Below are 25,803 nucleotides of genomic sequence, written 5' to 3'. Positions count from 1 at the left end.
CATCCTTGGGAGCAATTTCGAAATGCCTGAAGGTACCACGTTCATCTGTAAAAACAATAGTATGCAAGTATAAAAATCATGGGACTACACAGCCATCATACTGCTCAGGAAGGAGACACATTCTGTCTGCTAGAGATTAACGTATTTTGGTGTGAAAAGTGCAAATCAATCCCAGAACAACAGCAAAGGACCCTGTGAAGATGCTGGAGGAATCAGGTAGACAAGTATCAACCATAAAACAAATCCTTTATCGATAAAACCTGAAAGGCTTCTCAGCAAGAAAGAAGCCACTGCTCCAAAACTGCCATAAAAAATCCAGACTACAGTTTGCAAGTGCACATGGGGAAAAAGATCTAACTTTTTAGAGAAATGGCCTTTAGTCTGATAAAACAAAAATTGAACTGTTTGGCCATAATCACCATTGTTTTGGGATTATATATATATATAAAATTGAAAATGTATTGAACTGAGATTTAAGGATATTGTTTCTGTTGTGTTGCATCTGGGTTTTCCTCTGTAGTATTTATCTGGAGCACACAGATGATGTTCTGAAGGCGGTGGAGGAAATCACAAGCGAGGGAATTCCAGAGCTGTTGAATGCTGCTAAAGACTCCAGCTCACGTAGCTGGCCAACACTCAACAGGTAAAGCAGCCTGCCAGTGTTTCTCTCCTCTTCAAAGAGAAAGAGTTGCAGTGTATTTATGGTGATATCTATGACCTGCTTGACCCTGTAGGCAGACCTTCCTGGTGTACTACAAGAGCATGATGGCAGAGCTGGAGAGAGCTGTACGCAAGATTCCTCCCAGCAAACAGGCAGATAATCGAGAGGTGTGTGTGTTTGTGGTTTGACAGTGCTGCAGGGTTTATTTTAAATGTCATTTGGGTAATTAGGGACCAACAGAAAGTGTGTAACATAATCCCAATTACCTTTTTTAGGTGCTAAGTGAGAAACTCTTAACATGGAATCTAGCTGTACGGGACTTCCACATACTAATAAACCTGGTCAAGGTACAGAGGCCTTCACATCTCTCCTGTTCTCCCTTATTCACAGTAGCGCCATCTTTAGTTTTTGATGGGAATGACAATGAGGTTGTGAGGGAGAGACCAATTGTCTTTTCAATACTGCTGCTTGAAGTATTTAGGATCGTTCTGCTGAAGAATGACTGAAAAAACATCTTTCCTAGAAATTTCAGTAGACAATGCAACTCCAGAAAACATGAGTTGTGGAAAATGAGATGTGCTGTATGAGCTTTATACAGTGCATGCCTCAGAAGAGACTGCAAGTCTATTCTTCATAGCCTCATTTGCATTCACATAAAAAAAAAATCAATATGGCACCACTGTGAATAAGGTCTATTGCTTTGTTAATAGACCTTACAACACCTCAGCAACAGTAGCAAACTAGTAAACAGACAAGGCACATAAAGCATGTTTTTATATTTCCCACAGGTGTTTGATAGCAGGCCAGTGTTCATGGTTTGTTTAAAGGTGAGAAGTATTACACAGTTGCACACATACACAAACATAGAAATGAACGAATTATTATGATGATGGATTTACATTGTGGCCACTGGACAGGTTTTCTCTTAATGTGCCATTTTTCTCATTCAGTATGGTCGTCTTTTCCTGGAGTCGTTTCTTAAGCTTGGAATGCCTCTGCTTGACTACAGCTTTAAAAAACACAAGGTATTTGAATATAATTTATTTAAACTTCTGGTATGAGGAATGTTATATCCTGTGCATTTTGTCTAGATTAACTAAGAGCTCTACAACAAAAATCAAGTCTTTCTCAAATTTTCAAAATGTGACTTAATATGTATTAGAATAAAGTAATAAGCTACGAGAGGTTCTGCATTACAGTGATTTTTACCCTGGGTATGCAACAACACAAAGCATTGTTAAATATATTAATAATCATATTAGGGCTGTGAATCAAATTTTTTTTAAACTAATTAGTTGCACATTTTTCTGTGATTGATCACAATTAATTACGATTAAATTATGGTATACGATACATTACAAAAAAACGTGAAAAAAAAATCATAAATATATTTACTTTATACTTAGTCTCAAAGAACTTGCAAGAAATTGGTTAGTCATAATTTATTTGAATTATTTGAATTTTTTTTGCAGATAGAGTTTTAGACAAATTTTTACAGGTTTTAATCTTTTATACGTAGTATATGTATACATGTCATAAAATCAGCGCATTGTAATTACAATTCTTCTGCCGTTTTCCAGTGGACTTTTTTTAACAATAGGATCAAATGGGCAGATTCAATTAATATCACACTTTATTGGCAAGAGAAATTGTACATTGTAAATGCATTATTAGACACTATGTATACAGATATATAACATATTGAATGCTGAAGTTTAATTTGATGAAGTTTAAAATCTCAGAAAGATTTTTTTTCTCTGGCTGTGCGTTAAAAAATATTAATCACATAAATTAACGCGTTAAATTTCCCAGCCCTAATAAATATTGTTAAAAATATGAAGTTAACAATTAAATGATTAAGAAAAGAATCCAATTAACAACTTTTCTGTGAAGTTATATAGTTAATGTGATGGGACAACCTGCCCCTTCCTCATGTCATTGTCGCCCCGCCTTTTCTAAAGGCTGTCCTTCAGTCAGGCTCACATCGGGAGTGGGCAGGGTGGAGGAGAGGCACAATTTAATAAGCCTTGTTTGGCAGTGGATAATGAGGCACACCTGATGTGAACAGAACCTCATCACCACTGCCTTTAAAACCTAGAGCGTGCCTTTATCTCCAAGTGTTGGACGCTGGCGTACTCACAGGAGCAGGAGCAGAGCAGGGAGGGTACCGGCCGAATTTGATGCGTTGCCGAAACCCGCCCTCCATAATGTAGATTAAACCATTAAATTGTTAAGGATACCAGGCCATCAATCCCCTCAACGCCGCGGCCCTAAGAAGTTGAGTCACAAAAAGCCACCGCCCCTCATACCATTAAAAAAAAAAAAAAAATGTACAGAGCCTTGTTGCACCACGAGGACTCCAGATTCCCCCTTTGTTCATTTTAATAACTGAACTGTTGGTTCTTCTCAGGAGGATGTCCAGAGTCTACTGAAGACCTTTCAGCTAAGTACTAGACAACTCCACCACATGTGTGGCCACTCAAAGGTAAGCAAAACTAATGCAAAGCAGCTTGTCCATGAAACACAAGTGGTCCTAGACACTTCTAGTTAATAAGCGCCATGTTTTAAATGTAATGGGAGATGTAATTGTTTGAAGACAATACAATTTGTATGTAAAATCTCAGATATATCATTGCTTCTCTAATTATTACTGCTGCTTCTCCATGTTCAGATTAGGCAAGATACAGGGCTGACCAATCATGTTCCAGCCTTAAAGAAAAATCTAGAGCAGTTTGTGTATCGTGTGAAGGCCATGCTCGCTCTTAACCACTGCCAGGAGGCCTTCTGGCTGGGGAACCTGAAGAACAGAGACCTAAAGGTGAGCGGTGTGGAATACAGCAACTCAAAGACTAACGTTTAGATATATCGTCAAGATTAATCTAGTGAAGAGTGATAGGGGAAGTCTACTCCTTTATGAAGAGTGTAGCATTTATTGATAACAATAATACATAACATGTTATTTTTCAGGGTGAAGAGATTCTCTCACAAAGGTCGCAGGCAGCTGATGAAGATGAAGAAGAGGAAGAGTCCTCTCAGTTGCAAAGTGAAGTGGAGGTATAACACTGAACTGATTTATTTTTGTTTAGTTTTTTTTCTAATTTAATTTAGACCCTGCAGTTTTGCTATTAAAGGGAAATATCAAAGTATGCACTGTTTGCTATCAATGAATTATAGATCATACCTACAACTAAAAGCAAGTCACACTCTATCTATCATAATGAAATGGATATGTTATTGCTTTTCGAGACCTTTCATGTTTGTGGTCTCTCTCTTTTACTTCTCATCTTATGCATATTTCAATCTGTTTTGAAGCAGGAGAGTGACTCTGATGAGAGAAACAATGGACATCAAGAGGAAGTAGTAGAGGAATCTGATGAATCAGACTAATAGAAAGCAAGAGAACATCTGAATTGTTTCTTTTCATAAGCACACTGTTAGTACTTTGTTATTATATCAAAATTAGTTTTGAGATTTGTGATCTCTGAAATTGAAATGGAAAAGTTAAATAAATATATACTTTTTCTGGTTAAAGCTGTTGTATAATGTTGACTATAAAGTTATCTGTAATCAAGTGGTTTTCTCTAATTGTGTTTACCTGTTTCAATGGTAATTAGTTTTCATATTTCAAGAAAAGTAATAAATTAATGTCAATATCAGTGGTTTTGTGTTTTGTTTTTGTCCTGCTGTAGACATTGTCCAAAAGACTGTCAGAAATGTTCGGAAGTTTTATTACTTTTAACAGAAATTAAAAAATCACTTTTCTAAATTTACACTTTTTAAATTAATATAAAAATATCGGTACATTTATGAAGTCTGACTTTTGGTATGTTCGCTCCAAACTCCCCTCTGAGTTACGGCCACATGGTTCATCCCGGAAGCAATGAGGATAACGTTTCAGTGTAGAGGCGGATAAATAATGGTCAGCTGTGTCAACAGAAAACTGAAAGACGAGTGTAAACTGACCTCGAAGTAAAACACCGATACTGTAAATTTACAATTTCTGCAAAGCGATACAGATGCGAATAGGCCTGAGCAGGACGCCGAAGGGTTAATATTTGTGTCATTCCAGCAACAGAATTATTGCTACACATTGACAGTCTCTGCGCGTGCTTTCTGAAAACATAAACAAGACACAAGGGCAAAATGTCTGACTTTGTCATTTTGTCTCTAATTATATTTTTGGTCGTTTGTCTCATCTTAACTTTGGTGGGCTTCGTGTTTTACTCCGGTCTTCTCTCTGAAGTAGTGATTCGGACTGGATCTCCACCGGTGAAGAAGATTACGATCGCATATAAGTTCAGCAAAGGATCATATAAGGCCAGTGGAGCTGCTTTCACTGAGAGCTGCAGTATCGGACCGAAGCTGTCATCTGTCGGGGTGTTTTACGATGACCCAAATCAGGTCAGGCTCTCACTTCTGTTTGCTGAATGACAGCCATTGTATGGCTGTTATCCCTTTACAAATAAGCACGGAGTACAAAAAAACAGGTTATTAGTACTATGGTACTTTTTGGTTTGTTTAATAATTTGATGGGTGTTACATGTATTACTGTTAACACTGCAAAACAGCGTATGATTCTCAATGATTTTACATTCAGTCAAGCAGAACTGTCACTTACGTCTGGTTGTGTCTCGAAACTGAGCTCCCTACCTAGACAGCATTTATGGTCGTCATATGCTAGTTCCAAGCCAGCGACATTTGAGCATCTATGGGCATTCAAAGCGCATGCAGCATGCTCAAAAATGATGCACCCACATACACCGATCAGCCACAATATTTAAACTGCCTGCCTAATATTGTGTAGGTCCCCCTCGTGCTGTCAAATCAGCGCCAACCCGCATCTATGAATAGCATTCTGAGATGCCATTCTTCACTTCACAGTTGTACTGAGTGGTTATCTGAGTTACCGTAGACTTTGACAGGTCAAACAAAATGACTCAAACCAGCCCATCTGGCACCAACAATCATGTCATGGTCCAAATCACTGAGTTCACATTTTTCCCCATTCTGTTGGTTGAGGTGAACATTAACTGAAGCTTCTGACCCCTATCTGTTTTATTGTATGCACTGCACTGCTGCCACACGATTGGCTGATTAGATAATTGCATGGATGATTGTTGTGCCAGACGGGCTGGTTTGAGTGTTTCTGTAACTGCTGATCTCCTGGGATTTTCGCACACATCAGTCTCTAGAATTTACTCAGAATGGTGCCCAAAACAAAAACATCCAGAGGCAGTGCTACAGATGGAAACGCCTCTTTTATAAGAGAGGTCAACAGAGATTGGCCAGACTAGTTCGAACTGACAAAGTCTACGTTAACTCGGATAATCTCAGAATGCTATTCTGAGATGTGGGTTGGCACTGTTTTGGCGGCACAACGAGGGGCCTACACGATATTAGGCAGGTGGTTTTAATGTTGTGGATGATCATAGTATGAGGCCCAAAAATACTGTGTGGGTATAGACTGTACTCTTGAGAATCACTGTCACTTGATCTAAAGCAGACTGATAAGGATCAAGCTTTCAACACACTGTTATTACTATTCTTATTTGTGTTTCCATTAAAGGAATAGTTCACCAAAAATGAAAATTCTCTCATCATTTACTCACCCTCATGCCACCACAGATGTGTATGTATTTTCTTTTTCATCTGTAGAACACAAGTGAAGATTTTTAGGAGAATTTCTCAGCCCTTAAGGTACTTACAATGCAGGCAAATGGTGACCAGAACGTTTAAGCTCCAAAAAGCACATAAAGGTAAGTAATCCATAATCATGATTTCAAGCTCAATTACTCTTCCTAGTGCTTGATGCACATGCAGAGCACTAGATGGTGCTAGGAAGTTTAATTGAACTTGAAATTGATCATGGTTGTGACTAGAAACTTCAATGGCAAGATTAACTGTGATAAAAGAGAAATATTTTGGTCTGTTCTCACAAAATCAACTAGATTCCTTCAGCAGACATGGATTAAACCACTGCAATTGCACGGAGTACATTTATGCTGCCTTTTATGTGATTTTTGGAGCTTCAGAGTTTGTCACCATTGACTTGCATTTTAAGGACCTACAGAGCCAAGATATTCTCCTAAAGTTCTTTGTGGTTTTGTTCAGCAGAAGAAAGTCAAACACAGTTGGGAGTATTTGATGAGAGATTTTTCATTTTGGGTGAGCTATCCCTGTAACACTTGCATGTAATAGTCAGAGCAATGTACTAGCCTAGACTAAATGTAATTACAATCATGCCGCATAGGGCCCTTTGTCTCCATCGACAAGTTTAGAATAATAGGAAAGGTTGCTTTTAATCCTACATTCTAACCGTCAAGATTGACTGTCTCTAATAGTAGTTCTTATTACATAGTACTTACTGTTTCATAAGAAAAAGTAAACATCAACACAGAATGTAATCTTTAAAGATGAAGATACGTCACAGCCCATGGAAGAACAATATGGTAGAAGAGATTTGAGGCTCTCCTAATATCTGCAAAATACCGAGAAGAGAATGGCTTCAATGCAGAATATATCAGATGTCTCCGCAGATAATAATTAAATCAGAACAGGTCATGATAGTAGGCTCCATGAAGAGATGTAATTGTGAATCAATGAATGAACCCTGTAGATGCACATACGGTTCTAGTTTGTGCACATTTGTCCACTCCCTAACCCACTTACATAAATTGTGACCTGGAGAGGAGCTGATAAGTTAGTGGGCTTTTAGACTTTCCTTTTGTGCACACTAGGGTTTGAAGTAATATAAGAGATCATTTATCAAGAGAGGCTCAGATCTAAACTTTTCATGCAGCAACTTAAAAGCTTCAGGTTTACGTTGTTCTGAGAAATTTACTTTCCCTTGTGTTTGTCAGCAGGACCAAGTCACCAAATTGCCAGTTTTCTTAATATTTGCTCTCAAGACAATGACACTTTCTGACACATAAGGCCAGAGTGATACTGATCTTAGTCATTAGGTTTTGCATAATCATGCCAAAACATTGATTACATATTATTGTGACAGTGGCTCAAAGTTTTGACACATATTGCTTTATGGAAGGGATAATGTACTTTCAGTTTATCAGTTTACATTATCCCACTCATTACACAGCTACTTACTAAAATAAATCATATGTGCATGAAATTGATTGATTTTAGTTGAGATTTGATTATGTGGGAAGAAAAAGTTCCCGAGTGATTCAGCTGTCAATTACAGTATAGCGGTTACAAAAATATTTGACCACAAAATGCCCAGTTTTGTTCAGAATCACGTATTCCAGAGAGCTGTGTAATAATAATGAATGGCAAAATGATTGCACACAGAATATATAAACAGTATCTGCAGGGTTTTGGTCTGCAATTTTTCCAGTGTCAATGCTGACCTCATATAAGTTTCATACTGCAAATTATCATAATTGATATGGATGTAAAATCCATACCAAGCTGACAATCACAAGAAATACTGAACATCTGCTTTTTGCATCCGAGAGTTTGAGAGAGACCATAGACAAGAAAGGCAGCTTGTCTGGGCTTTTGTATGTGGGTCTTAAAGGGATAGTTCACCCAAAAAATTCTGTCATAATTTATTCACCCTTGTGTCATTTCAAAACCCTATGACTTTCTTTCTTGCATTTAACATAATTGGAGTTATCAAACATTAGCGTTGTCAAACTTGTTGATGCCAAGGACCCCCAAATACACTCAAAACATATTTTAGCCTATTTTTTTTTTTTAGATTTAAGCATTTAAATTTCATAGCAAACATCAAATTGAAGTGTGTAATTTTTAACAAAATTAAAATGGAAAATTACTCTATTCAATTTGATGGAATTTTTTTAATAAAACTGAAATGCATAAATTATGTTTTGTCACAATATATGAAATTCTATGCAGGTTTGTTTTTATTTATTTTAAAATCTATGGCAGTCAATATAATAACATAATCGCGCTGAATCTGATTTCAGAATGAGACGGTAATATTGTCAAAATGGCATAATGTTTTACTCTTTTTCGCTGAAATTTTCTATGTACAACCTTGCAGACCCCACTTTGAAATCCCCTGATCTAGGAGAATTCCCAGGCTGCTCTTTTCCATACAGTAAAAGACAATCCCTTTAAAGCGTGTGCTTATAATGAGTCTTGCCATAAATATGGCTTGTTTTATTCCTTCAGTGTTGGACATACACTCAGTTGACGTTTCATGCACCTCATAATAGGAAAAGGAAAATATGAAACGTTAACAAATTATTCAAACATAGGGCCAATTGAAACCATATGGCGACTGAGTAATGTGGGTTATAAAAAGAAAACTAGTGGTATGTAGTGACTGCCAGACCAGCAGTGCAGACTGTCTGAAACAGTGAGGTGTGGCAGGGTGGACTGGGTTTGTGCCCAGTACTGACGAAATCTTCCAGGAGACTGGCTGAAGCAAGTTAAGAACGCACAGTACCATGACCAGTGTGCACTCCAGACAACCCAGCCTACATATGACACTAAAAGTACCATCATATTAAAATGTTATAAAGGGGATTTTCTTCCCAATGCGCTTTAAGTCCTCATGGTGGTGTAGTGACCTCAATACAGGTGGTGGAAGACGAATCTCAGTAGCCTCCGCATCTGAGACAGTCAATCCCGAACACCTTATCTCGTAGCTTGTTGAGCGCGATACCTCTGAGACCTAGTGCGTGTGGAGGCTCACGTGATTCTCCACGGCATCCATGCACAACACACCACACGCCCCACTGAGAGTGAGAGCCACATTATAGCGACCACAAGGTTAACCCAATGTGATTCTATCCACCCTAGCAACTGGGCCACAGTTGGTTGTTTAGGAAGCCTGACTGGAGTCACTCAGCACGCCATGGATTCAAACGTGCGACTCCAGGTGTGGTAGTCAGCGTCTTTACTTGCTGAGCTACCCAGGCCCCCCTATTTAAATAACTTGACAAGTTATGATAAATAATAACCACCATTGAAAGACTAATTACACTATATTTAAAAAAGGTTAACAAATAAGGAAGTGCATAAAAGTGCAACATAAGTGAAGGGTGTTTTCTCAGTGCTGGGTCAACTGGCACATATGCTTACTTGGCTTAAACTGATCCCCTTGTTTCAACAAAAAAGGCAGAAGCAGTTCATGCATTTTGTGGTCTCTTAGGTACTGTTGTGTTTGCTGAACCACTAGGTGGCACCAAAGGTACAGTGTAAAAAAATCAGTCATAGAGCTGAAGTGGTCAAATTCAGGCTTTCAGTCTGTGGCCTCTTTAAAACTGTCATTGCAAATCTTCTGTAACTTTTTGTATTTATTTAAATTGTCCTGCACAATGGTCTGAAAGTTTTTGGACACTTAAGCCACACTTAAAAATGTATCAATCTCATTGCATTTGATTACAGAATAATAAATAATAGCGTCATCTAATGGAATTGCAAAAATAATAAGCAACAGCTTTTAATCCTAACAAACTTTCATGAAAAGTGTGCTTGTGCTATCTGTCTTTAAAATAAATCCCACTTGGTTTAATATTTTGTTATCTAGCTAATGCAGTGACATTCATACTTTTGTGGCTTTAGTGTCAAAATAACAATATTCTTTTTTTCTTTCTTTTTTTCAGCTGCATTTCATATAAAAGCTAGGTTTGCAATGCCTGTTTTTGCTGCCTTTTTTAAATCATCAGCCACATAGAGCGGGCTGGTACAGGGTGGCTGTGTTTATAGTGTTTGTAGATGGTGAAATGATTGCAGCTTTTGATTGGCACTCTCACCTTTAGTGTCCAAGCCCTGTCTCCCCTGAAGCCAATTAGCTTCAGATAAGGCTATGACAGGTTGTTAGAGCTCTCTGAGGTCGCTGTCCGATTTTAATTTGCATAATGCTCTGTGCTTATTAGCATGCTCAGCCCCCCCATGGGGGCGGGGGGTGGCAGGGGCTGATACAATGTGTTTCAGAAGTTCAGCTGCCAGTGGAGTCAAAGTGTTCAAGCTCAACTCAGATAAAAAGAGGGATTTACACTGTACTGACGATGATCTCTGTTGATGACACTATGAAAGTATCTGTTTGCGGATTAGTGGCAATGGATAACCAAGTGATCCACAGCTCATGTCTGCCACTTTTAAACCACATTGTATGGCATGTGACACAGGTTGTTTTAGAGGACTCACACACTTGCAGTTTAGTCAGAATCATTGTACATTTTGCATGAAAAATTGGTAATATGAAAGCTGTATTTTTTTCAGGCTGGTGAGTGGACCATGGTAAAGAACCCAAGACTACCTGTAGGAGTTGGTCTGATTTCGGTTGTAATGCAAGAGTGGTACAGCTCGCATGAGTGAGAACGCAACCTGTACTAGGGTCCACTCTTGTTGAGGAAGTAAAATATCTAGTGCATGCATTTTTGCTGATTTAAGCATGCCAACATCTTAAGTTACACACACAAAGCATGCAACACACAGATATGCTAGTGTTGTTCACTCTGGTGTGCATAATGGCACCAAATTAATTTGCATATTTGTGATGACACCAGTTGTACTTGAAGACAATCCCTTTAAAGTGTGTCCTTATAATGAGTCTTGCATAAATATGGCTTGTTCATATTTGTATAATATTTGTTCATATATAATAGTTCACTGAAAATTTTGAGTTCACTCATCATTTACTCACCCTCATGCCATACAAGATGGGTATGACTGTCTTTCTTCAGCAAAACACAAGCAAAATATTTCAGCTCTGTAGGTCCATAAAATGCCACATCTAGCCATTATATTCAACTCCAGTAGATTAATTAATTTCTACTAAAAAGAGGGGGCAGTGGTGGCTCAGTGGTTGAGGCTCAGGGTTACTGACCAGAAGGTCAGGGGTTCAAGCCCCAGCACCACCAAGATGCCACTGTTGGGCCCTTGAGCAAGGCACTTAACTCCAGGTTGCTCCGGGGGGATTGTCCCTGTAATAAGTGCACTGTAAGTCGCTTTGGATAAAAACGTCTGCCAAATGCATAAATGTAAATGTAAAAATGTTTGCTTCTGGCCAGCTGGTTGACGAGGGTGGATTTCAAACTGCCTCTCACGTGACAGAAAAGCGCAAAAAGCCTCCTTTGCATTGATATTCATACATAGATACCTTATTAGCAGCTGTTTCTATGGACCGCAATGCTGTTTCCACACACAAGGAGCTCAGTCGGAGTCATATCCTCCACTCACTTGCATTCAAACCAGTTCAAATGGCTCTCATTGTTGACTGTTCCAATATGGTGCCGTAGTTGACGTATCCAAACCAGCTGAATGAGTCATCCGTGTATGAATATTTATATTCTGTTAATATAAATATTAACATTCTGTTGTTAACAACACTGCACTTCCATTTTTTTTTTTTCATATTTCACGCATCAGTTCTCACATGAATTACCAACGCAATTACATACATTTAAAATATTTTAAATGAATACTCTTTTTTTTTTTTTTCTGATTATATCTAAATATTATTAAAAAAAAATACATATTTAATAGAAGAGCATGCTCATCCTGTTAAATAATGTCCCTACATAAATCCCAACTGACATATACTGATGAAATCAAATCAGACATGACATTTGACATAGCATGGCATTTTACATAGGTCTAAATTTTTCTAAAGTATTTACAGTTACACTTTGTTCTATTTTTGATGGCAGTACACAGCCCCCTAAAGTTGCAGATACTTTCTGTATGTTGCTCACTCACTGCCTTTGGAAAGGGGAATGAAGCGTCAGTGTATTTATTGTTCCTCGTTTATTCAGAGTCTTGGTGATGAGCCCTTAACAGCTCATAGGAGGTTATGGGAAAGAGATTTGAGCTTGATATCGGAGGATGGGGAGTGAGAAAGAATAAAAAAAAAAAAACAATGTCTAAGGATGCAAGGTTAAAAAGGCGCTTCTCTCCCGCTCACATTCGCTTGAATGGTTTCACTTTCAGTTCTTGCAGATTCAGCTAGTAATCGCATTTAAGAGTTCCTTTTGTGCATTGAAGCGATTTCCATGTGCATGCCCGCATTACGTAGGTGTAAGACATCGCACATATTTGATAAAGATGCTTGTAAAATAATTAAACAAACAAACAAAAACCACCCAATCTCCCTAATTTGTAGTTAAAAATAGTTTCAAATATTTATGTATTCCTTACACACATCTAGAGTTTCGATTCAGAAGACATTAATTCATCCACAGTCATATGGATTACTTTTATAATGCTATGTGTGCTTTGGGGAGCTTCAAAAATTCACTTGCATTTTATGGAGCTGAAACATTCTTCTAAATCTTAGTTTGTGTTCTGCTGAAGAATGACAGTCATACACATCTGGAATGGCATGAGGGTGAGGAAATGATGACAGAATTGTCATTTTTGGGTCAAGTAATCTTTTAAATTCACCGGGGTCCAACAGAGTTTAGAAGTGAGTCTGAAAAGAGATCAGACGCATTCAGATTCAAACCGCAGCAAACACACCCAGTATGAAAACCGCCTTAAATGTAGCTTGCTACATGTATTTTTTATAGTCCTATCAAGCACCTTTACCTTATTAACATAGCATCAATGTGTCAATTCGTAGTACAAATTTGAATTAATTGATTCAGTAGAACAAATGATTAATTAATAAATTCATATAGATTTAAAATGGATTTTAACACCTTATTTTCTTGCCTCGTTTCCTTCATTTGGATATTATTGATATATAATTCACAGAAAAATGGGACCTAATAATTTGTACTGATACTTTGAGTTTAAGTCAACATGAAATAACATTCCGCATCCCATTTAATTTCTGCAATATGACACATTTCTAAGTGAAACACGATATTCAGTGAGGAAAAAAGTTTGAAAGGACTCAATTTTATCCATCTGAAATTGAATGGATTTTAAGAAGTAGGCATTCCATATCAGAGCCTGACCTGAATGTTAGTTTGTTTAAAATAAATAAATAAATACAAACATTTCTTAACGTAACATGCACTGATTGTTATATGTTCAAGAAGGAGCACTAAATGTGAGTATTGAAGCGAGTTGTTGTCAACTGTACATGCTGTAAGACAATGAAGAGGATTGTATATTTATTTACTGTACCCCTCAACCCAAACCCCAAACCTAATCGTCAGTGGAGTAAAAATGTTATGTTAGAAGGAAAAATGCAATTTTCTAATTGTGCTCGTCAATTATACGAACGAGATCACTTCCTGGTTTCAAGGTATGATCCGAACCCAGGGTCTCCCACGCTGCTAGCGAGCATTCATCCTGTCATGCCACAAGCGAAGGTAACTGCACGGGAGACGTTGCAAAAATGTCTGATCAGTGAGTCGGCATTATGTGGCCGCTCCTAGGATACTTTAACTCCCGGAAACAATGTTCCGCCTCACCGTGTGATCATGTCAAAACCATCTATTGTCAATTGACCTCTCAAATCAAAGGATCATTTGTATTGGACCCTAATGAAACTTGTGCCAATACCATCTATCACACTTTTGTTGAATGAAATTGTTTTTGTCGTGATGAAATCCAAATGCATTCACAAGTCAAACATCAGTTTGCACAATGAACAAAGTTTGCTTTTAACTGCACTGGAAATTCAGAAACATTTCTTTTGAAATGTGAGCGTTATCCTTGGGCTCTGTACTTATCCCTTAAGTTCAGCCCTTTTCCCTTTTCGCACATTATTATCTCCTTTTATTTTCTCAGACCAGGGGGATAAATACCTCTTTCATGAACTTATAAAGATGTAAGATGCAAGAGAGAGGCAAAATGCTCTATACAAAATGGCTTTCTGTTGTCTCAGAGCAATCTTTTAAATGTAAGGATTGGGACATTATCTGGGAGAAAATAATAAGGTACATTGTTCTCAGATTTAAAGGGATTTGTACTTGTCACATTTTATATAGTCTGCTGGCTTTACCACAGACTCGACAAAGGAAGCGTGCAAAACTGTTAATTATACAAACAAGAGTGTGTTTCAAATGTTCTACATCCATGACTTTTGAAAATGCCAGTTGCCCTCCTCTGCCTTTTTTAATTAGACTGATGGTGTGAACGTTGCCTTGAGTTATGATTAGTTATAGCCTGGTTGCAAGAGCCCACACATGACTGATGGACAGTCACTGTGGTTCCAGGCAGTTCAGTTTAGCAGTGTCAGATAGCTAATGAAGCTGAAATCGAGTGCATTTAAGGTAGACCTTGCTTTTTGTGTCTGATTTATGTCTGAAGCATTCATCTGTTTCATAGGGATGTTAAACATCTTTAAAGGAAAACCTGAGCTATTCTTTATCTGAAGCATGCACTATTAAACATTAGTTTAATGCAAAATTGGTTTCCCAAAGGCACAGCATGAAACTCTGTGCTTAGTCAAATACTTAATGAATCCCTGCGTCCAAATGTGCATACTTCCCATACAGTATGCCGAAAAGCACTACGTCAAAACAGTAAGATTACAAATTTGATTAAACTGATATGAGACAGAGACGCACAAACATGACACACTTCACCTTTATGGCTTTTGGTCACACATTTGGTCTGCAGAGCTGATCCAGGCTTTCGGATTGTTTTGCACGCATGCTATAAACGCAAATAACGAACATTTGCTCTGGCGACCCTTGCCATGGCAACTCAAATATTATCACAGGCTTTCCAAACTGGGCTTTTTTGCATACTCCATTTTCTGCCCCATTAATTCTGTCCAGATTGGCCCCTACCAACGGTTCCCCTGAAATGATTCGCCATCAGTTTCAATTTCTGTCAGCATGAGAGTCTATTCAACATTTGAGGGCATTCAGGGCAGCTAATCATAGAGGAACTAGCAGGTTATGCATATTCATGGTGCTGTAACCTGGAAGTGGCACGTCTTCAGATGCAATTCCATGGTATTTCTATCGGGAATTATTTATTTTATAGCATCCATATGAAACATATAAAATGCTATAATGAACTACTATAAGGATAGCAGCAGTGCCAGCAGGACCACAAGATGAATGATTACATGGCAAGTACATATAGTTTGTCGAAGATTAATATGTGATATGTGCTATTTCATTTCATCCTGCTTCAAAGTACTCAAACACACATTACCTCCATAGGCTCTCATTGGAAAATAGCAAACGTGTGTCAGAGTAATGGCAGCAGGACAACAGTTACTGAGACAGGAGTGGTCAGAAGTGCTTTTAAGGGGGCAAAAATATCATACCCTGTCTTTGGAAAAAAATATTAAATTAAAGTTCATTGGTATTACTCAGTGCATATTTATGAAAGTGCACAGTAACATGGAAAAAAACAATACTGCTAAAACTAACGTTTTAGTGTTCCCTGAGAATGGCATACCCCAAGTAAAGTTTCTGAAATAGCCTAACTACTTCCATTATTAGTGTCCAAATTTAATAAATGTCATGGGTAAGGTAACTCATCCTTGCTAGGACCTTTTGAAGGCCTGATGTATCTCCATGCTTTTTTTCAAGTTCCTCTGAAAGGTGTAAGATTTAGGCTTGTATCCAAGTAAGTCACTGCTATTATTATGATGATGATATTATGGGGTCGTAGGCTAGCTGTAATCTTAAGTTTAGGCTGCTGCTTGTTGACCTGGTCAGAGTTGGCTCATTCGTTATGTTGCATACAGCCTGGTTGTGTATGACTGTATAGTAGTACAAGCCAGCTATCTGGAGTCCAACCATGGAGCGCTTCTAAAAGCAGATCCATTGCTTTTAGACCAGCATTTATAATTTCTCTTCTTTATCTAAAATGTTTTAAAGTAATTTATGATACCTACACCTACAACTCCTCAAACTGGTCACCAGAGGTCTCCCTAATGCTTATTCAGGACTCCATTGTCCAGTCTCTTTATAGTCTGCCTGTAGGGTATATAGCGCTTGCTTGCATGCTTGATAAAGTTTTTCTTTATTCATGGTTCAGTTTTAGTCCGTTTCCATTTTAACTCCTTAACTAGATCATTCTATTGTGGTTTCGATGTGCGATTCTGCTTTTTAAAAAGAGTTTATGTTTTGTCTGATAAATTTGCAATGTATAAAATAGGACTTTCAACCTTTACAGAATCAAGGACCTCCCACAACCAGACTCTCAGCCAACCCAGAGACCTCCAGTGTAGCATATTCCAGGGGTCAGTGGTCTGGTTTGGCCTAAATATTTGAATTTAGACAATAGAGATCTTTTCATCTGTGTTAAATATATTTCTAAATTCTGTTCTGAAGTAAACTTCCATCATCTACCACTCTTAGTAATTAGACACCTTGTAGGATTCTGGAACATTCCACAGGAAGCCTCCAATTGGAACTTTGCTCTTGGTATGGAACAAGGTTGGATATAATGAAATCAAATGAAGTGAAGGATGTTTCTAGTGAGGCTTAGTGCTATATCAGTCTAATTTGAGGACAGCTCCACCTGCAGTGTCCATGCTGGGGAACACCATTAAAACCTTGCTACACAAACATGGGGTAATAATTCATACCAGGACAGCCAGACAAAGCTCCCTATCTGTTTCTTTCATATGGCTTTGTAACCTCCAAACAAGCTGGTAATGATATCTCTGAGTCTTAGGATATAAAGAAAGGCTGTTCTACATGGAGCACAAATAAGGCAAACTTATTTTCAGGGAGTGATGAGGTAGCAAAATTGTGGGCTGCACCTCAAGGCCTAACATAAAAAGTGTCCCTTAAAGGGATGTTCTGGGTTCAATCCCAGTTAAGCTCAATCAATAGCATTTGTGACATGATGTTGATTACCACAAAAGTACATTTTGACTCATCCCTCCTTTGTTCAGTAATTCTATGTTCTAATCCTAAGACCTTGCACACTATCCTCACGGTAAACCTGAATATTGCATCAATGTAGCAGACGAAAGTCCCAAATTCCTTCCCACAAGTGTGTTAATTTTGGAATATAGTCAGAAGATTCATAGACTTTATATTATTTATCAAGCTCTAAATGATCCAGTGCTGCTAATTTTTTTTCCTACATTTTGTTGATTCTGCATATGGTTTTGTTGCTGTCATAGTGAAGTAGGCAGATGGCTGTTGAATTTTCATGAGTTCCCTCTTGAGCCAAAGCTGAGCCGCCTCCCTCCATGATTATGCAGATCTGAGCACCTTAGGGACTCCTCCGGTATTCAGAGAGCTTTTGCCATTTCTCTGCCATCCCTAAAAACAAGTGACATATTCACCATCTTGCACGCTCCAAAAACCCTTTCATATGCCAAGCTTGGCCGGGGGAATTCCTAGAAGTCATGGCCCCAGTAGGAAAGAGCGGTGGAGAGAGCCCAGAAAGACGAGAGGAGTAAACCCTTGTTATTTGTCTGCTAATAAAGAATTACCACCTTTTTATTGTTGTGCAGCCTTCGTCAAATCAATTCATTTTAATTTGTATAGCGCTTCTCAAAACACACATCGTTTCAAAGCAGCTTTACAGGAAATCATGCATAAAAAATCAAAACAACAAATGTGTATAGAAATTAAATAGTTAAATAACAATTGTATTTAGTACCCCTGTGAGCAAGCTGAAGGTGACTGTGGTAAGGGACTCCATAAGATGTTGGTTAATGGAGAAAAATAACCTTGGGAGAAACCAGGCTCACTGGGGGGCCAGTTCCCATCTGGCTAAACTGCATGAATATAATGCCAATATTAGTTAATATTAACTTGCAGTGCAAGTCATGTTTTTAAATGGGTAAATTAAGCGTTAATGTCCAGTGTTTTAAAAAGAAAAATAGATTCTTTTTTTATGAACTTCTAAGATTAATGACTAATGTCTTTGAAGTCCATCCTAAATTAACTGCAGAAGTTCATATAGATGCATTGTCCTTTTGTTAGTTGGCTGATGAAGTCTTTTGTTGGCAGTTCATTGATAGTCAGTGTAGTCCATCAATAGACAAAGGTGATGCAGGCAGAGATTAATGAGGGGCATCGCAGATCAACCTGCAGGTAATTTCGGTGGGGTCCATCCGAAGTCCAGGGAAAAGGCAGTGGCAAATGAAGTAACCGATGTCTTACAGTTGGAGTTAACATCAGTTCATCCTCTTAAGTCAGAAGACTGAAGTGATGTCTGGATAGCACTGGCTGTAGTTTTTCATCATCTCTCAGCAACACATAGCAGTGGAGTCTGGATGCTGGATCCAGCAGGTTCTTGTAACCTAGGAATATGAATTCCGAGGTTGAGACATGGAAACAAATAGAATAATATTAGCATTGATGCCATTCAATTTTATGCAGAGTTATGATCATGATGGATGTTTCTGGTTCTGGGAAACCTAACTAAAGCAGCCTAATTGTGAGTTGAAGGATAAATTAGGTGTATGTCTGGCTAAATGGATGAGTGTATAGTCCAATCTAGAAGTGAGTGTGTCTGCATCCTGAACAGTGTTAGGGAGACTATTCCATAGTTTAGGAGCCTGAAAGGATCTACCTCCATTTGTGTATTTTGTTTTTCTTGGAATTATTAACAAGCCAGAATTTTATGATAGTAATGAAAGTGACGGAATATAGTGTGGAGCTAGACCATTTAAAGCTTTGTATGTAGTTAAAATAATTTTAAATTAACACAAATTTTAACAGGTAGTCAATGTAATAACGATAAAGTTGTGCTAATATGATCATATTTCTTGCTGCATTTTGAACCAATTGAAGTTTGTTTACTGAACTTTTGTTTATTGACATCTTCCCAGTAATGTATTACAATAATCTAGTCTTGAGGTCATGAACGCTTGAATGAATTTTTCGTAAATTAGCAATATTTCTCAGATGGAAGAATGCTGTTCTACAAACTTTGGAAATTAGATTTTCAATGGACAGATTGGTATCAAATATAACACCTAAGTTCTTTGCTTAAGAAGATGACGCAACAGTATATCCATCTGTCAAAAAACAATGACTCTTCCAAAGCCGTGCTGAGAATTGCTTTTGAAAATTGCTTTTCCCTGCAGCTGGTCTCTAGAGCGAATTCTGAGAAGAAGCCAAGCTGAGGAAGCAAATGACAATGTACCATGTTTTAGTGGCCATCTTGGAATCCCAAGGGCAAAAAATGCATTGAAAGACAGCTTCCGACATCATTCAGTTCATATCCGGAGTATGCTAGTAAGCAGGGTCCAAAATGTAAACTCCAAAAGAGTTTTAAGAATTGACAATTTGCTAAGCCCCCCCTTAAAAGCACTTCTGACCAATCCTGTCTCAGTAACTGTTGCCCTGCTGCCATTAATCTGACACACGTTTGCTATTTTCCAATGAGAGCCTGTGGAGGTAATGTGTGTTTGAGTACTTCGAAGCAAGATTTTTATAAAAATAAAAATTACGAATTAAAACATGTTGTTGCCGGATCATTTCTGATAGTGACACAAGTTACCCAGAGAGGATACCCTCATTGTTTTTCTTTTTTTCTTTTTTAAATCTTTAAATAAATCTGGAGAAGAGCATTTTATGGATTAAACTTTGTCAGCCCTCATTCCCAATTATCATATAACATCTGGAAAGACACCTACTGTACATTTGCTCCAAGGTAAATTAAAGCTAATGAATGTTAATTAATTTATGTATTGATTCAAGTGATAGGAAAAGCGATAGTAAATAAACAGTTCACAGCATCATAATGAGTGTGTTATGATGTGTTATAAACTGCTCTGTTCACTTATGCTAATGTTATTAGATGTGTAATCACTATTAAATGACATTTTTCTCTTGTCAAGTCATAATCGTTTGCCTTGATTCTTATTCACAGTATCCACAGTTTTAATCAAATTACTGTTTTAGCAAAAAAAAATTCTTCAAAAAACTTCAGATAAATATGCATTACAATGTGACTCTTTGTACCAGCCCACATAAAAATATTATCCATTCTGTTTGAGAGAATATTTTGCCAAAAAATGCATCTTTCACGTCAATCTCCTATTCGTTCCAATGGGCAGAGCTTGTCAGAGTGATTATCCACAACCAAGGGGGGCAGAGCTTAGTGAATTGTCAATTATGGCTGAAGCCCAGTTCACATTGCCAACAACTTTTTGGGTGGATGTCGCTAGTCTATTTGTTACGTGTAGTGGACGTTCCTACTGCTAGTATTTTATTGGTTGGCAGCACAACTGGCCATAGCTCAAACTTACTCAGAATCCTGACAACTTCTGACATGGTTTCCCATGCATTTTTAAATGATCTTTTTATTATTATATCCATGTATTTGATTCTAGACAAATTATGTACAACAGTCGCTAATGCTTGTGTCACCAGATCTCGTTGAAAACAAATGGTCTACTGTCACTTTGTTGCTGTGAGTCACTGACAATTTGAACAGGGCTTAAATCGTGCCAATATACTATTTAGTTTCAGATCAAAAACACTAGGGGCCGCAAGGGTTGGGAACCGAGAAGCAGTTCTTATTCAGAATCATTTACATGTTTAAAAAAAATACCAGAACCGAATGATTTTCATTACAACAATTCCCTGAAAACACATTCATCCGCCGATGTTGATTGGACGCTGTACTAAAATGGACAGCGTTTCCTGCTCTACCATTCAGTGGCTATGCAACACCACTACTAAGGTCACACTCCACCCTCTACTGAAAATAGAGCATATAGAAAATGCTCTCTATCACCACATGCTTTGGTGAACAATGAAGGTAGAAAACCGATATCTGAGATTTAAAACAAAAATAAATTAGTGTGGACATACGGTGAGACGAGTGTTCCTGAATGAAGACTCTAATGAGCCGGTACGTCTGAATCTACAGCACGGAACATACAGCATGACCAGGGTAGTTCGATTTCGAACGATTCCCAACTCTTGTCAGCCGGTACTTTTTAGTTAATGAAAACGTACTGAATTGCTAGTCTTTCATTTTGTCATGTCTCACTCCAAATTAACTGTTACTTTTTAATGTGTACCTTAGGATTGTGGGACTTAAATCAGAGTAACACTTGAAATGACAATGTGCAGATATATATATATATACACATTATAACTTTTGTTGTAATTTAGTGGTATTTTATAAAACATTTTGAATTACTAAAATAATTCAGTCTGTGTTAACACACCTTTTGCAAGAATCTGTTCTGTAAACATGGAGTGGTGGTGGCGTAGTGGGCTAAGCACATAACTTGTAATCAGAAGGTTGCTGGTTCGATCCCCACAGCCACCACCAATGTGTCCTTGAGCAAGGCACTTAACTCCAGGTTGCTCCGGGGGGATTGTCCCTGTAATAAGTGCTCTGTAAGTCACTTTGGATAAAAGTGTCTGCCAAATGCATAAATGTAAATGTAAATGTAAAAATATGAAATTATCTCATAATTTTCTAACAGGTTGCTGAGGGCAGTAAATTCAAGAAGAATTTATTTTCTTATTGCCAAATATTTTTTTTCCATCAAAACTACTAGAAAGTTAGTTTATGGACCAGAATCATTTAGGGAATTTGGAGCTGGAATTGCTAAATTCCTTACGATTTCCATACCTAGGGATATCTCATGATTGAGTAATCAAATGTTCGTCCAACAAGTTCACTGATATAGTCGACTAATTTATCTGCATTTTTTTTCTTAAAAAAAGTGCACTAAAAGCATGCTTTGCTTTAGACGATTCGTAAGGTAAAGCCCTCTCAAAAAGTTATGTATTTAAATGAATCCTCTTTAAAGTATCGCCTCTGTAGTAGGTCTGCAACTAACAAGTATTTTGATAATTGACTAATCTAACGATTATTCTACGGTTCTGCGATTATTGCAGCGAATAATCATTAGCTCTTAACCGCCTATTCAGTTTGTGCCTGACTTAAAAGGTTGTATTATACATGCTTGCTTACAATAAAGAGGACAAAATCATCTTTTAAAAATACTTAAATGATAAAACATTAAGTTTAAAAAAATCACTGTAAAAAAATCTATTGTTATCGTGTTTTGTCTTGTTTTCCATTAAAAATTTTATAAAAATCATTAAAACAATATACATTTACTTGAGAAGCAACATATAAGATATTTAGAATTTACTGTAAGTGTATTTGTCAATTTTGTTTTGCACAATCAACTGAAAACAATGTGTCACAACTTGTCTGTTTGTTTATGACTTTATACAATTTTGGAAAATTCACCTTCAGATATTTATGTTGAATGTCAATACATTTTATAAATTCAACCTGTCTTTTGCAGGTATGGCAAAAAGGACGCTGATAATAATTCTAAGCATTCAAAAGATGAATGAAGAAAATCCATTTATGAATCCAACTGTACATAGTTTCATTTTTAGAACGGCTATTCCAGTATGCAGTTGTTGAGATGCAATGAACCCTAGATGGAATATCTGCTTTGTGAAAAAGATGTGTAACATGTTGCATTGGTTCTTCTCCGCCTCTGTGTGGCCAGCACAACAACTCGAGAACCAATTACGCTGTAAGAAAACGCCTTATCGCGACCATTAGTGCGTTCTTATGCCATCATTCAGACTGGGGCAACTGACAGCAACACAGATCTTAAATTTGATTCATTTTTGTGGATGCATTGAGAGCAAATCTTCATGATTATTTTTGGTTGGCAGTGTGAAGAGTAGTCTGTTTGTTTGTTATTGTTTGAATTGGGACTGCATTTCCTTGTTCGTCCGTATCAGTTCAGCAAATTACTTGACATAAATAGACAAACAACAAGTGAAGGAAACTGTATGCGTAGGCCTCCTTGCTCTTAGTAATTGCCTGTTGTATCTGGGGTGCATAGTCTGGAGAACTGGCTGAAATTCCTACTTTATTTGCTGACAGTTGTGTAGGATGCGAGAGATGGAGAGAGTTCTGAATACCATCATTAGTCCCCGGCTGGAGAAACAAGCTCTTCATGCTGAGAGGGACAAAACGACACAGAAGAAAGAAAAGAGAAAGAAGTACAGCAGGCTAGAGAGGTGAGGGGAGAGATTTAGTAGAGGAAGGTAGAAAAGGACAAACCAAGAGAAAGCAAAAAAAATGTTGCATTGGTTTTTATGGAATTAGAGTAAAGAAAGAAATTCAATAGAAGCAAAGATGTAGATTTGAGGCATTTGAATGAAAGGTATGAGCAGTAGTAATAGTGATGATTGTCTTTATGTCAGTTCCTATAGCTTTATGATTTGTCTACTGTCAACCTGTTGAGAGATTTTCTTACCATTGCTCACCAGCAATACTGGCATTCTGCATTCAACCCAAATTATGGATGTTAACAACATATTGAATCATACATTGTGGGTGAACAAAAGAACACAATGGTAGATAAATAATTAGAAATTAGAACTATATACATTTCTTAGTTGGTTTGCCATTAATGTTTGATTGGAATGCTAGTTCAAATGCACATGCGATTTTGAGTTGGTGTCTAAACAAAGGTGGTTAGCTTCTTGTAGAAAGAACTACATTGCAAAAGATTAGACTTAGAAAGTAATCAGGAGATAAGATAGTTTGACTTGCATTTAAAACGGCCAATCACAGTTCAGTTTGTATTTACATGTTTTTCAGGGAAGGTTTATCTAAAATAGCTGATTGGCTTTTGAAAAAAATGATTCATATAATGGCAGCAGTTGCATAGATAATCACACCAAAATAATATGTTTTGAAATGTGTGAAGACTTCATAATCAAAATCTCTGTTCATCCAACAGAAAGAAGTAGTGATTATTTCACAGACATAACTAGAAAATAAAGCAGAATACACAATTCTGCTTATGGATGTTGATTTGACTTGCTATCAAGAGCCTCCAGCAAAACTCTTGAGTATCTTACAAAGATTTGATGTCACTAACCTGGCAAACTTTGGAAAATCTTATGATTAGCGCTTCCTCAAAAGCACTCATTGTAGCACACTGGTACCTTGTGAACCTGACTTTGTTTCTGGGCAGTGTTGTATGTGCCTTAAAGGTATAGTTCACCCAAAAATGAAAACTCTCTCATCAATTACTCACCCTCATGTCATCCCAGATGTGAACGACTTTGATTCATCTGCAGAACACAAAGATTTTTAGAAGAATATTTCTGCTATACAGTCAGCATAAAGGTAATCCATATGACTCCAGTGGTTTAATCAATGTATTCTGAAGTGATCCAGCTGGTTTTGGGTGAGAACAGACCAAAATATAACTCCTTTATTCACTGTACACATACACACGGTAGATGGCATGAAGGTGAATAAATTATGAGAGAATTTAAATTTTGGGGTTAAGTAACGCTTTAAATTAAACTGGTGTTTCACTGGATCTAAATGACTGTTGAGACTGTGAACACAAGACTTGATGTGTTTTAATATTTGCTGATGTTAATTCTGATGCTGAAATGCTGAATATGTGCAGATGGCTGCAGTAAATTACACAACACAGTTGAAAACTGGTTTGGTAATTAAGAAACTGTTAATGTAAACAGTTTGCCAAAATGTAATCAACATTGGAATGAATGAACATTTTACAGCTCAGCAGTCTCATTTCAAGACATTTGCTATGTGTTCTATGCTAAATTTAATTTAAATTGAACTTGTGTAAATCTACAAAATGCCTCCATTTTTAAATGCTGCATGTGGATATAAAACACTTGATTGAACCAATTAGTCCATGGAGAAATTACCTGATTAGTTTAACCTAGTGCTTGATTACAGTCTAGAGTTTCCCCTTATGAATCCATGTTGTTTTCAGAATACTTTGCAGGTGTAATATTCAATCTAATGAAAGCTCTTTCTCTCTTTCAGACTCAGGCAGATCAATGTCGGTATGTAGTGGGTAGTGTACTGAGTGAAAATGAAGAGAAACCTGATGAAGAGCTACAGCATCTGTATGAGAAGTTTGGCTACAAGGTCATCTCTTTCCCAGAAGTCACCTGTGCTGTGATGTCCTCATTTCCCAACAGATGTGCTCTGTCTCCTATCTGTGGGTCATATAGAGTCTATCCTGAACTTGGACAATATATAAAGGTAACCATTATGTTTTTTGTTGTTGTGATTCAAGTGAGGTCTGTTTGTGTGGGCCTGCTGGCCGGCGTCTCTCATTAGGAGTTCTGTGCAGTTATCTGTGCTGTGAAGGTAATGTGATGGATAGTGCACTACTCACCACGTGTGGTATAGGTATCACTTTTCTAGTGGACTAGTGATTGAAAATGCATTGGTGTACCTGTTGCTTGCTTTCAACCATTCTATGATGTTGCCCTAATAATGGACTGGTTTTATATCTGTATGGAAGCCCTGAATGG

The 25,803-nt window shown here is 37.5% G+C and overlaps 2 protein-coding genes across 3 annotated transcripts in view; both read left to right on the top strand.

The window, feature by feature from the left end:
- LOC127653513 (Fanconi anemia group D2 protein-like) overlaps positions 1–4,287 on the top strand; it is a 31,958-nt gene extending 27,671 nt beyond the window's left edge. For both annotated transcript variants that reach the window (XM_052140201.1, XM_052140202.1), the window contains exons 36-44: positions 521–643; positions 735–828; positions 937–1,008; positions 1,450–1,488; positions 1,612–1,686; positions 3,072–3,146; positions 3,333–3,479; positions 3,629–3,715; positions 3,974–4,287. In XM_052140201.1, the coding sequence (XP_051996161.1) occupies positions 521–643; positions 735–828; positions 937–1,008; positions 1,450–1,488; positions 1,612–1,686; positions 3,072–3,146; positions 3,333–3,479; positions 3,629–3,715; positions 3,974–4,048 (787 nt within the window). In that variant the 3' untranslated portion in view covers positions 4,049–4,287. The remainder of the gene's footprint in view (positions 1–520; positions 644–734; positions 829–936; positions 1,009–1,449; positions 1,489–1,611; positions 1,687–3,071; positions 3,147–3,332; positions 3,480–3,628; positions 3,716–3,973) is intronic.
- A 264-nt stretch (positions 4,288–4,551) lies between these two features.
- Positions 4,552–25,803, top strand: part of LOC127653816 (testis-expressed protein 264-like) — a 107,165-nt gene continuing 85,913 nt past the window's right edge. Inside the window, exons 1-2 of the mRNA XM_052140594.1 lie at positions 4,552–5,062; positions 25,307–25,528. Coding sequence (XP_051996554.1) covers positions 4,805–5,062; positions 25,307–25,528 — 480 coding nt within the window. The 5' untranslated portion in view covers positions 4,552–4,804. The remainder of the gene's footprint in view (positions 5,063–25,306; positions 25,529–25,803) is intronic.

Source organism: Xyrauchen texanus, chromosome 13 (assembly GCF_025860055.1).
Source record: "Xyrauchen texanus isolate HMW12.3.18 chromosome 13, RBS_HiC_50CHRs, whole genome shotgun sequence".
Classification (NCBI taxonomy): domain Eukaryota; kingdom Metazoa; phylum Chordata; class Actinopteri; order Cypriniformes; family Catostomidae; genus Xyrauchen; species Xyrauchen texanus.
The sequence above is the reverse complement of the archived record's forward strand: the minus strand, read 5'-3'. Positions and strand labels throughout refer to the sequence as shown.